Below are 14,369 nucleotides of genomic sequence, written 5' to 3' on the forward strand. Positions count from 1 at the left end.
CTAGTTACAGGTTGCCAACCAGAGAAACACCCATTTATCCCCACTCTCTGCTTTCTGTTAGTTAACCAATCCTCTACCCATGCTACCACTTTACCCTCAATGCCATGCATCTTTAGTTTATGCAGCAACCTTTTGTGTGGCACCTTGTCAAATGCTTTCTGGAAATCCAGATATACCACATCCGTTGGCTCCCCGTTATCTACTGCACTGGTTACGGCCTCAAAAAATTCTACCAAATTAGTCAGACACGACCTACCCTTTGTGAACCCATGCTGCGTCTGCCCAATGGGACAATTTCCCTCCAGGTACCCCGCTATTTCCTCCTTAATGATAGATTCCAGCATTTTCCCTACAACCAAAGTTAAGCTTACCGGCCTATAATTACCCGCTTTCTGCAGACCTCCTTTTTTAAACAGTGGTGTCACGTTTGCTACTTTCCAATCCTCTGGGACCACCCCAGAGTCTAGTGAATTTTGATAAATTATCACTTGTGCGTTTACAATTTCCCTAGCCATCTCTTTTAACACTCTGGGATGCATCCCATCAGGGCCAGGAGACTGGTCTACCTTTAGCCCCATTAGCTTGCCCAATACTGCCTCCTTAGTGATTACAATCATCTCAAGGTCCTCACCTATCATATCCTTATTTCCATCAGTCACTGGCATGTTATTTGTGTCCTCCACTATGAAGATTGACCCAAAAAACCTGAATAGCTCCTCAGCCATTTCCCCATCTCCTATTATTAAATCTCCCTTCTCATTTTCCAAAGGACCAATATTTACCTTAGCCACTCTTTTTTGTCTTATATATTTGTAGAAGCTTTTACTATCTGCTTTTATGTTCTGAGCCAGTTTACTTTCATAGTCTACCTTACTCTTCTTTATGGCTTTTTTAGTAGCTTTCTGTTGTCCCCTAAAGACTTCCCAGTCCTCTAGTCTCCCACTAATTTTTGCCACTTTGTATGTTTTTCCTTCAATTTGATACTCTCCCTCACCTCCTTAGATATCCACAGTCGATTTTTCCCCTTTCTACTGTCTTTCTTTTTTGTCGGTATGAACCTTTTCTGAACACTGTGAAAGATCGCTCGGAAAGTTCTCCACTGTTCCTCAACTGCTTCACCATGAAGTCTTTGCTCCCAGTCTACCTTAGCTAGTTCTTCTCTCATCCCATTGTAATTGCCTTTGTTTAAGCACAAAACACTAGTGTTTGATTTTACCTCGTCATCCTCCAACTGTATTTTAAATTCCACCATATTGTGGTCGCTCCTTCCAAGAGGATCCCGAACTATGAGATCATTAATCAATCCTGCCTCATTACACAGGACCAGATCGAGGACCGCTTGTTCCCTTGTAGGTTCCATTACATACTGTTCCAGGAAATTATCCCGGACACATTCTATAAACTCCTCCTCAAGGCTGCCTTTACCAACCTGGTTAAACCAATCGATATGCAGATTAAAATCTCCCATGATAACCGCTGTACCATTTCTACATGCATCCATTATTTCTTTGCTTATTGCCTGCCCTACCATCCTGTTACTATTTGGTGGCCTATAGACTACTCCTATCAGTGACCTTTTCGCCTTACTATTCCTGATTTCCACCCAAATTGATTCAACCTTGTCCTCCATAGCACCAATATCATCCCTTACTATTGCCCGGATGCCATCCTTAAACAACAAAGCTACACCACCGCCCTTACCGTCCATTCTCTCCTTTCGTATAGTCTGATACCCTTGGATATTTAACTCCCAGGCGTGACCATCTTTTAACCATGTTTCAGTAATGGCCACTAAATCATAGTCATTCACGATGATTTGCGCCATCAACTCATTTACCTTATTTCGTATACTATGAGCATTCAGGTAAAGTACACTTATGCTGTTTTTTATGTCTTTGTTATGAATCCTAACACCTTGATCAGTAACGTTTCGCAAATTATTTTTTCTCTTACCCTTTCTCCTAATTTTCCTTGTCTTTGAACCCACAGCTCCACATAATAACCTGTCACGTAACCTGCTGCCTTGATCTCCATTAACCATTATACTGTCCATAGCTTTACACTTCCCTTCCCCCCAACTTGCTAGTTTAAAGTCCTTGTGACCAACCTATTTATCCTATTCGCTAGAACACTGGTCCCAGAATGGTTCAGGTGAAGACCGTCCCAACGGTACAGGTCCCTCCTGCCCCAGTACTGATGCCAATGCCCCATGAAATGGAATCCCTCTTTCCTGCACCACTCCTTTAGCCACATGTTAACTTCTCTAATTTTCTCAACCCTATGCCAATTGGCACGTGGCTCGGGTAGTAATCCAGAGATTATAACCCTGGAGGACCTGCTCTTTAATTTAGTCCCTAGTGTTTGATAATCCCCAAACAGGTCCTCTTTCCTAGTCTTACCTATGTTGTTAGTCCCAACGTGGACCACAACACTGGATCCTCCCCCTCCCTCTCCAAAACCCTTTCAAGCCGATCAGAGATGTCCCTCACCCTGGCCACGGGCAGGCAACACACCATGCGGGACTCTCGATCTGGCTTACAAAGGATGCCATCAAGCCCCCTAATTATGGAATCCCCTACAACTACCACTTGTCTTTTTGCTCCCCCCTCTTGAATGGCTTCCTGTACCACGGTGCAGTGGTCAGTCAATGCATCCTCCCTACAGCCCTCTTCCTCATCCACACAGGGAGCAAGTACCTCATACCTGTTGGACAAGGTCAAGGGCTGAGGCTCCTCAACTCCTAAACTCAGGATCCCCCTACCTGCCTCCCTTGCAGTCACACGACTCTGTCCCTGACCACTGTCAGTAGGTAGCAAATCAAATCTGGAGATACCAGTCAACCCATTTGAATGCAAGCTGTACACACTAAACTGCTAATCACTTCACTGGTTTTAGCCCAGATTTAGTGGAAGTTCAGAAAACACATACATTACTAAATCCTGCACAGAAGTAGTGAAATTCTGCTACTCAAGTCAAAATTACCCAGCATAAATTAAAAATTTCATAAAAAGCTAATCAATTCTATCATAGTTACAGTCATTGTCTCTTCCCACTCATTGCAGCATTGTTACCATTTGTCCTTTTATCAGCTTTGCAATGTTTAATAACTGGAGAATCATTTCCTTTTGACCAGTGGTCCATTCATTGCACCAGGCTCACTCTTGAAAGAAATCTGCCTCCACCTAGTGGCCTAAACAAGAATTAGCAAACCTGTCCAATGGCTCCAATTAACCTCACTATCTTCTATTGAAGATAGAATTTGAATTTGCAACCCAGAAAGTGAAGAGAGCTTAGACGTGAATTAGCATCTTAAACTCACGGACACAACTGTACCCATTTCCAAGTTCAGCAGCTTGAACTCTCGTTGAAGTATGCTCCTTGCCCATTTTAGATGCCAGAGAAGGACGTTCAAGGTGCACCATCACAGAAGGTTTCTCTTTTGCATTTTCTGTGTTTTGTACTATGCATTACTTATTTTCCAAATGTTCCTTTTTTTCTCTTTGCTGCCAATATCATCTTTTGTCACCAAGTAAAGTTCTAAACAAAGGTTGTGGACCCCGCTGGAAGAATCTACCAGCAGAGAATGCCCTTGGGATGGAAGCCTAAATAGGTGGGGCGGGGGGGGGGGGGGGGGGGGTGGTTGTCCAACCTTTAATTGCAAGACTAGAATGCCATCTAGCTTTGGTTGTGAACACAATGTTTATAATGGTATCATAGAATTTACTGTGCAGAAGGAGGCCATTCAGTCCATCGAGTCTGCACCGGCCCTGGAAAGAGCACCCTACCCAAGCCCACACCTCCACTCTATCCCAGTAACCCAACCCAACCTTTTTGGACACGAATGGCGATTTAGCATAGCCAATCCACCTAACCTGCACATCATTGGACTGTGGGAGAAAATCGGAGCACCCGGAGGAAACCCACGCAGACACGGGGAGAACGTGCAGATTCCACAATGACCAAGCCGGGAATTGATCCTGGGACCCTGGAGTTGTGAAGCAACTGTGCTAACCACTGTGCTACCATGGTGCCCCCTCCTCATGATACAATTATTATGCTTAATGGGCCCTTCAAGGTATGTATGCAACACAGGGGAACACATTTACCATCACCTGCCTCCCAGTACCAGAAAACCCCTTCCTCATTTTCAACCAGGTACAGTTTGCAAGGAGGAAGCTGACAGCTTTGTTGTGTTAGGTACACTGGTCTAACACTGGCTGCAACTGTATGCAGTTTAGATCAGAAAGATACTCCAGACCTTGAAGTTAGTTCAATCAGGTTTATTGAACTAATAGCACAGTTAGCACAGTTCTCAGTGAATTCGACTCTCTGCTAACTTAAGTGTGGTTACTCTGTCTTACTGAACCAGACTAGCTCTTAGCCACGTGGTGGAGGTGTGAGATTGTAACAACACCCTTGACTGACTCTCTAGATGTTCATCAGTGGAAAGAGGACTTCCGTTTGCGGCGATGCGGAGCTAAGCCGCACATTTCGTCAGCTCCCGCTATAACGGACTTTTGGGCTCTCCGGAGGAGCCCCAACGGAAATGTTTTGATCAAATCCTGTGTGGGAAGGTGAAGTAAGGTCCCCCTTCCGTCGTATGGCGGGGATTAGCAGTAGAGCGGCGGAAAAAGAGGCTTTGGAGCAGCGGCAGAAACGAGAGGGAAAAAACAAGATGGCGGAGGACGGAGATCGAGCAGCATGGGGGCCGGACCAGCAGCAGTTTCTCAGGCGCTGCGTGGAGGAGCTTAAAAAGGAGCTGCTGGCGCCAATGCTGTTGGCGATCGAGGGGCTGAAGGAGACCCAGAAGGCCCAGGCGGTGGAGCTCCGAGAGGTGAGGGATAAAACTAACGAGAACGAGGACGAGATCCTGGGCCTGGCGGTGAAGATGGAGGTGCACGAGGCGGCGCACAAGAGGTGGGCTGAGAGATTCGAGGTCCTGGAGAACAGGTCGAGGAGGAAGAATCTCCGGATTCTGGGTCTCCCCGAAGGAGTGGAGGGGGCTGATGCCGGGGCGTATGTGAGCACGATGCTCCATTCACTGATGGGTGCGGAGGCCTTTCCGGGTCCCCTGGAGCTAGAAGGGGCCCACCGGGTCCTAGCGAGGAGACCCAAGGCTGGCGAGCCGCCAAGGGCGATAGTGGCGAGGTTCCATCGCTTCGCGGACAGAGAGAGTGTCCTGAGATGGGCCAAGAAGGAGCGGAGCAGTAGATGGGAGAATGCGGTGATCCGAGTCTACCAGGACTGGAGCGCGGAGGTGGCAAAGAGGAGAGCTGGCTTCAACCGGACCAAGGCGGTGCTGCATAAAAAAAGGGTGAGATTCGGAATGCTGCAGCCAGTGTGACTGTGGGTCACTTATCAGGACCGACACCACTATTTCGAAACGCCAGAAGAGGCTTGGACCTTTATCCAAACGGAAAAATTGGACTCGAACTGAGGGACTGTGGTTGTGGGGGAGATGTTGACTGTATACAGGGTTGTAAATATGGGTAAAGGCTGTTTCACGGGTGGGACGATGGATGGGGATGGGGGAAGAGTTGTTTTTTTTGATGGAACAGTGGGGAATGTGGGCGTCGGTGCTGGAGGGTGGTGAGACTCGGAGATGGGGGAATTGGGACAAGGCCGCAACAGGAGCTGCGCCACAGGGGGCGGGGCTGGCTCAGGACAGCGCGGGCTTTTTCCCGCGTTAGGGAGGGGGGGGATGGAGGAGCGCAAGGAGGAGGAGGGATTTCCACACCGGGGGGTCAATGGGAAGGCGGAGGAAGCCGAGGTCAGCAGGAGTCAGCTGACTTACGGAAGTATTATGGGGGAGCAAAAGAGCTAAATTTGGATCTAGCGGGGAGGGGAGGAGAGGGGGGGTACAATAGGGTTGCTGCTGCACTGGCCGAGGGGGACTGAAAATGGAAGAGGTGGTCGGGGCAGGGGTTCCCCGTTTGGGGGACTAGAGGGTGCGGGAGACGCGGGCACGGGACTGGCCTAAGATAGGAGATGGCTAGTCGGCCGGGGGGGGGGGGGGGGGGGGGGGGGGGTGGGGGGGTGGAGCCCACCAATCCGGCTGATCACGTGGAATGTGAGAGGCCTAAATGGGCTGGTTAAGAGGGCCCGAGTGTTCGCGCACTTAAAGGGACTGAAGGCAGACGTGGTCATACTTCAGGAGACACATCTGAAGGTGGCAGATCAGGTCAGGTTAAGGCAGGGATGGGTAGGACAGGTGTTCCATTCGGGGCTGTATGCGAAGAATAGAGGGGTGGCAATACTGGTGGGGAAGCGGGTGTCGTTTGAGGCCAAGAACATTGTAGCGGACAATGGAGGCCGATACATGATGGTGAGCGGTAGGTTGCAGGGGACGGGGGTGGTATTGGTAAATGTATACGCCCCGAATTGGGACGATGGTGGATTCATGAAACGGATGTTGGGGCGTATTCCGGACTTGGAGGTAGGAAGCTTGATAATGGGTGGGGATTTCAACACGGCGTTGGACCCAGCCTTTGGCCAGAGAATTTTCTTTTTTCTCCCACGTACACAAGGCCTACTCCCGGATAGATTTTTTTTGTTCTGGGCAGGGCATTGATCCCGAAAGTGGAGGGAACGGAGTATTCGGCCACAGCCATTTCAGACCACGCCCTGCACTGGGTGGAACTAGAGCTGGGGGAGGAGAGGAACCAACGCCCGCTGTGGCGGTTGGATGTGGGACTGCTGGGGTGCATCGAAAGGCCAACGAAGGGCCTGTTTCCATGTTGTAAACTTCTATGATTCTATGAATCGGCGGAGGTCGGACTATTTTCGGCTGTATCGAGGGACGAGGCAGGGGTGCCCCCTGTCCCCCCTGTTGTTTGAACTAGCAATTGAACCTTTGGCCATGGCATAAAGGGAGTCTAGGAAATGGAGGGGGGTGGTTCGAGGGGGAGAGGAGCATCGAGTGTCGCTGTATGCAGACGACCTGTTGCTGTATGTGGTGGACCCAGTGGAGGGGATGGTGGAGGTCATGCAGATCCTAAGGGAGTTTGGGGCTTTCTCGGGCTACAAGCTCAATGTAGGGAAGAGTGAGCTCTTTGTGGTGCATCCGGGGGATCAGGGAAGTGGGATAGACGACCTACCGTTGAGGAGGGCGGAAAGGAGCTTTCGATACTTGGGGATCCAGGTAGCTAGGAGCTGGGGGGCCCTGCACAAACTTAATTTGACGCGGCTGGTGGAGCAGATGGAGGAGGACTTTAAACCGTGTTGCCACTCTCGCTAGCGGGCAGGGTACAGTCGATTAAAATGGTGGTCCTCCCGAGGTTTCTTTTTGTATTCCAATGCCTTCCAATTGTGATCACCAAGGCCTTTTTTAAGAGGGTAGACAGGAGCATTATGGGCTTTGTGTGGGCAAGTAAGACCCCGAGGGTAAGGATGGGGTTCCTGGAGCGTAGTAGAGATAGAGGAGGGCTGGCGTTGCCGAATCTGGGTGGCTACTACTGGGCAGCCAACGTGGCGATGATCCGTAAGTGGGTGATGGAGGGAGAGGGGGCGGCATGGAAGAGGTTGGAGATGGCGTCCTGCAAAGGAACGAGCCTGTGGGCGCTGGTGACGGCACCGCTGCCGCTCTCGCCGACAAGGTACACCACGAGTCCGGTGGTGGCGGCAACGCTAAAGATCTGGGGGCAGTAGAGATGACACAGGGGTGCGATGGGAGCCTCGGTGTGGTCCCCGATCAGAGATAACCATCGGTTTGTCCCAGGAAGGATGAACGAGGGGTTTCAGAGCTGGCATCGGGCAGGGATTAGAAGAATGGGGGACCTGTTCATCGATGGGACGTTTGCGAGCTTAGGGGCGCTGGAGGAGAAGTTTGGGCCACCCCCGGGAAACACTTTTAGGTGCATGCAAGTGAGGGCGTTTGTGAGGCGGCAGGTGAGGGAATTCCCGCCGCTCCCGGCACAGGGGATTCAAGACAGGGTGATTTTGGGCGTATGGGTCAGAGAGGGCAAGGTGTCGGCGATATACCAGGAGATGAAAGAAGAGGGAGAGGCTTTGGTAGAGGAGCTGAAGGGTAAATGGGAAGAGGAGCTGGGGGAGGAGATTGAGGAGGGTCTGTGGGCTGATGCCCCAAGTAGGGTTAATTCGTCTCCCTCGTGTGCCAGGCTTAGCCTGATACAATTTATGGTCGTTCACAGAGCGCATATGACGGGGGCGAGGTTGAGTAGGTTTTTGGGGTGGAGGACAGATGTGGGAGGTGCTCAGGAAGCCCGGCGAACCATGCCCATATGTTTTGGTCGTGCCCGGCACTGGATGGGTTCTGGAGGGGAGTTGGGAGAACTATATTTAAGGTGGTGAAAGTCCAGGTCAAGCTGGGGGCTAGCATTATTTGGAGTAGCGGACGAGCCGGGAGTGCAGGAGGCGAAAGAGACCGGCATTCTGGCCTTTGCGTCCCTGGTAGCCCGGCAAAGGATCTTGTTAATGTGGAAAGAGGCGAAGCCCCCCAGTGTGGAAGCCTGGATAAATGACATGGAAGGATTTATCAAGTTGGAGAGGATAAAGTTTGCCTGGAGAGGGTCTGCGCAGGGGTTCTACAGGCGGTGGCAACCGTTCCTGGACTATCTCGCGGAGCGTTAGATGAAGTTTGGTCAGCAGCAGCAGCAACCCAGGGGGGGGAAGGGGGGGGGGGATATCTTTCTTGGGGGGGGGGGTTCTGGGGGTTCTGAGCAAGAAAATACATGAATGATCCGGAAAACTGATATGTACGGGAGGAATCCAATGTACAAAGTTCTGTATCATATTGACTTTCCATTTTTATGTCTTGCTATGCGAGCTTTCTTTTCTTTTTGATGTGGGCGGGGGGGGGGGGGGGGGGGTGTTGTTTGTATGGTTGAAAATTCTTAATAAACATTTTTTAATCAGTGAAAAGAGGCGGAGTGTGAGTGCCTCATGTCTTTTATAGTCAGATCCCACCCCTGAGTGTCCTGCCTGCTTATTGGTCATGTCCTGCTCTCTGTGTCCATTAGCTGCTTGTCTGTATATCATTATGTGTGTGTGTGTGGGTTTGCCTGCATATCATGACAAGCTTCCCTCCAGTTATTTTTTTCTAAACATTTGAAGGCCAGCTCCCACTTCCTTTGATTTCGATCAATGTCAAAGATTTGTGCAATAGCATATGCTCCTTATTTCTATCGTACAGCTCTCAGAAGAGCAGAATTAAACTGAATCAAATCAGCGCACTGAAGGTTATTTTTTAAACTAGAAGTTGCATAACTACGATCAATAAATAGATCATTATACCACAAGAGATGCAATGCAACATCCTACATCTACAAACGAATGAACTTCATCATAGATAATAAAATGAGCAAGAAACTCACATGGGTCACTAGTTGCCCAGGTTAACTAATTTTAAAATGTGGCACATCAGACCACAAATCTGACATCCATTATTTTCCCACTGCATGGATTAATTTCACTTCACTGTTGCTCTACTCCAAAAAAACTAAGTTGGTGAAGGGCAATACTGGAGCAAATCTGCTTGGTTTTACATTTATTTACAAGGTGAAACATTAAACCCTACACCTCCTAACTCAATTACAACATAGTTTCAGTAGGTTTATGTGCTCATCCGAAACCCAATCAATGTACTCCGCCCACAAAATACAGCTTCTTCCCCACTGTTACCAGACTCCTGAATGACCCGATTATGGACTGAACTGATGAACTGATCTCTCCACACATCTTCTCTACTGAGTAGTACTGCCCTCCTGTTTGCTTCACCCAATTCCTGTGTCCATGTATTTACATTGTGTATTTACTGTATGTCCTATGTTTCTCATGTATGGAACGATCTGTATGGACTGTACGCAGAAGAATACTTTTCACTGTACCTAAGTACACGTGACAATAAACCCAAATCACAAATCCAATAAAATGCAATTAACTATGTGGTACGCAATGAATGAGAAAGGACAGTCAGTTGCTAGTCCATGTTTCACTGCGTAATGATTAGTGATCAACACCGAGTACCAGAAAGCCCTGCAATAATTCAAAGGGTATCCATTCCTGAGCTGCAAGAGCCAAATTCATAAATTACCACTGAGATTTAAGATTGCACTTATTTATCTTTTATATTTCTGAAAATCTATCTGTGACCATTAATTAGATTTTAAACACATTGGGCGCGGGCGCGATTCAACCAAAGATTTGGCTCATTTGGCAGGTGTTTCTCGGTGGCTGCAATGCCGAGATTGACACCGCTATTCAACGGCACTTACACGTTTTTTGGGGCCTTGGAGGTTTCTCTCGGACGAGGCCACACTTAGGCATTTTTCTGCACTGGGGAGCTGTGCTCGCCAGCAGGACTGGCTCCTTGCAGATCGGGTGCCATTTTGAATGCCTGCCCCAATCTCTCAAACCCCCCCGCATCCTCCCTTTCATGCGCATGGCCCTGACCCCTGCAGTGCCAATCTGGCACACGGGCACATTGACCCTGCCAGACTGGCAGTGCCCCTGGAACCACCACCCGTGCCCGGGTGGCAAGGCTAGGGTACCAGGCTAGCAGGGGCAGGATGCCCAGGAGTGGGGATGGTTCGACACTGCCCCATCCCCGACCACCCGGGGGACTTTAATGGCCTGCGAGGCCCCCTCCGATGTGCCATCACACCTGGTCCAGGTTTGTGGAAACCTGTGCTAAACGGCACCTGGTTGTGGCGTCGCAGGTGCAGCAGTTGACTACCAGGCGCAGGGAGAATGCAGCATCCAGATATTTAAATGAGTCAGGAGACTTGCAATCAGCCCGGTACGAACCCCGATTTGGGCTCTCCCGGGATTCACCCATTGTTCCCCGGGGTGGCTGAATCGCGCCTATTATTTTATTCAATAGGGATGTTTTGAATGTTAATTTTCCACAATACTAAAAGAAACTAGCCACAATCCACTGGGGGATGCAAGAGATATTTCTGTTGCACCTTTGCCTCGTTGCAAACCTCAAATAGAAAAAGGGTAGAAATTTGAAAATTGATTCTTATTCCCATTAATATAAATATGAAATACTGAGGGCAAATAAAACTAATAGCCATCTTATTAGAATTGACCTTCTAATTACAATCAAAAGTGGGGTATGTCGTGTTGGGTGCTCTGCTACATAGACGAACCAACACGGTTGCGGATGGTACAACTCAGTTTTATTACTAACAATAACAACATATGTAAACTGGTTCCTGTGGTTTGTTCATTACCCTCTAACCTGTGGACCTAGCCCTAACACTATCTTGGAGAAGCACTCAGCACATGGTGAATGTCTGAGTGGCTTGCTGTGAGCTCTGTGCCCTGAGCTGTCTCCTGCTGGAATGAGCGAGAAGTGTCGTGTTCCCCGTGTATGCTCTTGCCTGTGATGTTGTGTGTGTATTGATTGGTCCGTTGATCTGTCCATCAGTGTGTATGTATGTTTGCACCATGATGTTTATCTGAATATCATGACATCCCCCCTTTTTTACAAGAATATGTGCCTATGTGGTAATAAATATAGATGTGTGTGTACTGAGTGCAGCTGAATGTGTGTGTGCAATATCTACAACATGTACATGAGGCTAAACTATATACATAGGAAGGTGTCAGGTGCAACATAGCAACGAGGTTGTACATAAACAAAACAAGTGTAAACATCAAGCATCAAAACGAACTCCTGTAACGACAAAAAGAGAAACATATTAACATTGTGGCATAATACGTAAGTGAGTCCAATGTTCAAACAGGCTCATAAGTCCAGCCGGGTAGGTGGGCGACGAATTCAGGTTGACCGTTAGGGTGGCACACCTTTCATCACCTGGATTGACACTGTTCACTGGCATCCGGTCAATGACTGCAACGCGGAAGGCTTCCCGGTCGTCTGTATCAGCAGTCTGTATATCGTCCGGGTATGACTCGGAGTACGGAGGCTGAATGGTCCGCAAGTCCCTGCGAGGCTGTCGGAATTGGGGAGCATTGGCAGGTTGAGCTGCTCAACAGCAGGCAGCGTGGTGGCCCATCTTGCCACAGCGGAGGCATTGTCGGTTCTTTGCCGGACATTGCCGCTTTAAATGTGCGGATCCACAGTTGCCACACGTCGTGACGTCATGGCGTTCGTTGCGCCATCGCGAATGAGCAGTTCGGTCCTGCGGAGAGCGCGCTTGCGCATCACGTCCCTCTGCGCGGGAGGCTGTGGAAAGCGTGCAAAATGGCCACCCTCGTCCGGGCCGCGGGCCGGGAGGAACTCGATCGCCTTGACCCGCTCGGCCTCGTAGGACCCCTGCCTTGCCGATTCGGCCGCGTAGGACCCCTGCTGTGCCGATTCGGCCGCCTGGAATTGGGAGTAGTGGCTGGTCGCGTTTCCATGGAGGACGCAGGCTTCGATGGCGGTGGCTAGGGTGAGGCTTTTAATTTTGAGGAGCTGCTGGCGTAGGGTGCCCGAGGTGACCCCAAAAACAATCTGGTCCCGAATCATGAAATCGGAGGTGGCCTCGTAACCGCAGGACTGCGCGAGGATACGGAGGTGTGTTAGGAAAGATTGAAAGGGCTCATCCTTACCTTGCAGGCGCTGCTGGAAGAGGTACCTCTTGAAACTCTCATTTATCTTGACGCTGAAGTGTTGCTCGAGTTTGAGAAGGACTGTCTTGTATTTCGTCTTGTCCTCACCTTCCGCGAACACCAGGGAGTTGTAGATGTGGATGGCGTGTTGCCCTGCCATGGAGAGGAGGAGGGCGATTTTCCTGGTGTCCCAAGCATTCTCCCTTTCTGTGGCTTCTAGGAAGAACTGGAAGCGCTGTTTAAACAGCTTCCAGTTGACGCCGAGGTTACCAGCGATTTGGAGTGGCTGCGGCGGGCTGATGGTGTCCATGGCGCAGGATGGCGGATTCCTTAAGATGCGTAGGTAGGTCTCACAGTTACTGGGTTCCAAACCTGGTACTATGTCGTGTTGGGTGCTCTGCCACATAGACGAATCAACACGGTTGCGGATGGTACAACTCAGTTTTATTACTAACAATAACAACATCTGTAAACTGGTTACTGTGGTTCGTTCATTACCCTCTAACCTGTGGACCCAGCCCTAACACTATCTTGGAGAAGCACTCAGCACATGGTGAACGTCTGAGTGGCTTGCTGTGAGTTCTGTGCCCTGAGCTGTCTCCTGCTGGAATGAGCGGGAAGTGTCGTGTTCCCCGTTTTATAGTGTGTATGCTCTTGCCTGTGATTGGCTGTGATGTTGTGTGTGTGCTGATTGGTCCGTTGATCTGTCCATCAGTGTGTATGTATGTTTGCACCATGATGTTTATCTGAATATCATGACAGGGTATATGAACATAAGCATGAATTCCACACCCTATATAAGCAAATATATTAGATTTGCCTCACAAGGAAATTTAGAAGTCATTATAAATAATTTGCTACATCCAATACAGCAGAATACAATTTTACAGTTAAAATAATTAACATAACGCAAAAATCTAAACTCAGAACATAAAAGTGAGGTCTGAAGTTGGTAATTAGAGGCAGAGTAAGATTTTATAAATTAATCTCTGGATTCTTCAATATGGTTCCATTTAAAAACATTTTGCAAATTGCTACTATTATGCTGTTAAAGCTGTGAATTTAGGGTTTTCATATTCATCATAGCACATGTAAAATAAAATTAATTTGATAAGGGACTTGAATTTGCAATCAGTGGCAAAGCAATGCCACTAGTCATCGACGTCAAAGAAAGCTGCTCAGAAGGATTTTACAATTTCTGTAGCACAGACTTCCCCTTTCCTGTCAACAGTTTAAATTTAGCGCCAAGACAAGAGGATCTCCATGCATCCAGCAATATTGACATCAACAAACAGGGTTAACAGCTAATCAAATTAAACAAAATTGTAGCTACATTGCCCCTTAATTGTAAAAAAAAATTTTAAAGTTGGTTTTACACATACCCGTAATTCCATCAGTAAATTATGTCTGTTGATTCTGCAAGCATATTATACATATTCTCACTAACACAAAAAGGACAGAATTCATCCTTGAATAATTATTCCCCAGTGTTACCCTCAACTTCTAATTTACAGCATAGTCCTGAAATCAGTGTAAATATCCCCATACATTACATTCTTACCTGAATTTTTCCAAGAGAATCCATTTGTAAACTATACAGTAGTAGTATTGAACACAGCCAAGATAATACAGGTACTTGTAGCTGGGCCACAGCATAGGAGATGAGCAGATGCAATAATATTAATACAAGGCCTTTGTAGCCTACTGTATAGAAGCAGGCCAACATCCCGTATATCATCAGCAACCATATCCTAAACTAAAGAACAATAATCCTGGTTACCATACGACACGAAACAGGGACAAAATAATAAAGTATAAACTTTCTGCATTACAGAACTTGTGTTACC

General features: G+C 48.3%; 1 protein-coding gene across 4 annotated transcripts in view; it reads right to left on the bottom strand.

Annotated features, from left to right (window-relative positions):
* Positions 1-14,369, bottom strand: part of hhat (hedgehog acyltransferase) — a 446,467-nt gene that overhangs the window by 359,759 nt on the left and 72,339 nt on the right. For all 4 annotated transcript variants that reach the window (XM_072509767.1, XM_072509760.1, XM_072509778.1 and 1 more), the window contains exon 5: positions 14,084-14,278. In XM_072509767.1, the coding sequence (XP_072365868.1) occupies positions 14,084-14,278 (195 nt within the window). The remainder of the gene's footprint in view (positions 1-14,083; positions 14,279-14,369) is intronic.

This window comes from Scyliorhinus torazame, chromosome 1, assembly GCF_047496885.1.
Source record: "Scyliorhinus torazame isolate Kashiwa2021f chromosome 1, sScyTor2.1, whole genome shotgun sequence".
NCBI classification, from domain to species: Eukaryota; Metazoa; Chordata; class Chondrichthyes; order Carcharhiniformes; family Scyliorhinidae; genus Scyliorhinus; species Scyliorhinus torazame.